Below are 2,232 nucleotides of genomic sequence, written 5' to 3'. Positions count from 1 at the left end.
AACCTGCTCTGAAGGCATTTGGAGCAAAAAAATAAATAAAATATGTGATAATGGAATAAAGGTGGGGGTTTCTGGGTGTCATACTATTGCTTATCTGAATATGAAGCTTTTATTGTGTTTAGTTTTTTGATACAGTTGTAGATATAATAGTGAAGTATTGTGTTGTGCTTTAGCTATGATTTAACACAGATTGCAGGTTTGGAATGTTTTCTCATTAGCTTTTCTTCCATACAAGTACTAAACAAGCCTGACCCTGCTTAGCTTCTGAGATCAGATGAGATGGGGCATGTTCAGGGTGGTATGGCCATAAACTTCTTGCTAAATTTTCTTTCTTTTTTTTAAAGTTTATGAAGTACTTTTATTAACAACTTAATACAAGACTGTACATTGTAGATGCTGAAGTCAACTTACTCCTGAAAACTGGCAAACCAGCACTTCTATACCACTTCAGCCTTTGGTTCTAAGTGCCATCTTCTATAGCAAAATCACATAGTGTAACCAAACAATGTAACAGGAAGAAAAAATGTTCCACTGGAATGAAGAGATTATTTATGCACAAACAGCTGAGGATCATTTCTAGCTTTACGTGATTCACTACATACTCAGGAATGTTCAGTTTCCTTTTCTGCATTCCTACAACCAAACACACAACTAAAAACTTGGCCACAGGTCCTGCCTAGACACTCATTAACATAAAACAAAAATATAAATAAGTCAATTAAACCTCACCAAAACTAAAACAAGACAAAATCCAATAGTCAATAAAAACTGTACAATAGGGTCAGTCTCTTGCGTTTCAAAAAAGTGTAACTTAAAAAAAAGTTCTTTGTTGTATAAAATAGTCTCTGATGTCAGCGTTAGCTGGAATGAAAACTTGAGGACTCTGACTCAGTTGAAACAAAAGAATGTCCACCCCACTTTCCTTTAGAAAGGATCTTGAGGCTAGACCCTCTGCTCACAGAGGTGAGTGCATGCTGGGCCGAGGTTTTAAATTTGGCTCCAAGGAAGGCATAGAGGATGGGGTTCAGGCAACAGTGGAAAAAGGCAAGGGCCTCTGTGATAGAAATCCACTTGTGCACAGTGTTCTCAAACTCACATCCTTGCTTGATGACTTCTAGGAGAATGAAGGAGTCGATGCTGATCCCAATGTAGTAGGGCAGCCAGCAGGCAAAGAAAGACAGAATGAGGATGACTGTAGTTTTTAGGGCCTTGCGCTTCTGGTGCCCCTTGGAGTGTGACAGCTTGGAGATGATAATGCAATAGCAGGACAGGATGACAATACCTGGCAGGATAAGGCCAACCATGATGTGCTGAAGCTGGAACACAACTACCCACAAGTCATTGGGGTAAAAGCGGTCACAGATATATTTCCCCTCCCCCTCACTGACATTGGCAAAGATGAAATCAGGGATAGTCAGCAGGAGAGCAGGGATCCAGATGCCAACATAGACCGCCTTTTCAGCCAACAGCTTCTTTGGCCTCTGGCTATTGGTGGCATGGACAATGGCCAGATACCGGTCCAGACTGATGAAGGCCAGGATGAGGACACTGCTGTAGAGGTTGACGGTGTAGATAACATGGACTGCTTTGCATAGAAATTTCCCAAAGTACCAGTCTGTCATGGCATCAACTGCCCAGAAGGGGAGCGTGATGACAAAGAGGAGGTCAGCCACTGACAAGTGCAGCCTATACTTGTCCGTCATGCTTCTCAGTTTCTTCTGGTAACCCATGACAAGTATCACCAATCCATTGCCCACGATGCCAGTCAAGAAGATGATGGAATAGATGGTGGGCAGGAAGATACGGTTGAAATGGGCATTTTCCTCCCTGAAGCAGGGTTCTTTTATGGAGTCATAGTCTCTGGAACCCAATTCCTCAGAGTAGTTGTCTGAAGTGTATATACTGATTCCTTCCATGATAACAGTTTACTCTCCGGCCGAAGTGGCTACCCGAGCATGCAACTTGTCAAGGTCACTTTGCTACCTGCTGCTGCAGCCAGCAGATTGAAGTTTCTGGACAAAGCCAGAATTTTATACAAACACGCTCACAGAGCGGTGCATGCGCAGTTCCTAAATTTTCTATTTATAAAATTTCTCAAAATTTTTACCTTTCCTAGTGTATGTAACTGCTTTACATTCATTCATTCACAGATGTATGTCTCTTGCCCCTTGGATTGTAGCACAGCATCATTTTCCCCTGTTCTGTCAGTTACTATTTAAGTCCTACTTTCTT

General features: G+C 41.8%; 1 protein-coding gene across 1 annotated transcript; it reads right to left on the bottom strand.

The window, feature by feature from the left end:
• Window positions 1–341: 341 nt before the first annotated feature.
• Window positions 342–1,987, bottom strand: LOC101565607 (C-X-C chemokine receptor type 4-like). Its single transcript, XM_004646198.3, has one exon. The coding sequence runs from the start codon at window positions 1,914–1,916 to the stop codon at window positions 858–860; it is 1,059 nt and encodes a 352-aa protein (XP_004646255.1). The 5' UTR covers window positions 1,917–1,987; the 3' UTR covers window positions 342–857.
• Window positions 1,988–2,232: the final 245 nt, after the last annotated feature.

The sequence above is a fragment of the Octodon degus genome, unplaced genomic scaffold, assembly GCF_000260255.1.
Source record: "Octodon degus isolate 3935 unplaced genomic scaffold, OctDeg1.0 scaffold00258, whole genome shotgun sequence".
Taxonomy (NCBI): Eukaryota; Metazoa; Chordata; class Mammalia; order Rodentia; family Octodontidae; genus Octodon; species Octodon degus.
Note: the sequence above shows the minus strand (reverse complement) of the source record. Positions and strands in the feature narration are given on the sequence as shown.

What these genes read in the sequence shown, in the direction of transcription:
- LOC101565607 (XM_004646198.3), bottom strand. Translation starts at nt 1,916, where the DNA reads ATGGAAGGAATCAGTATATACACTTCAGACAACTACTCTGAGGAATTG.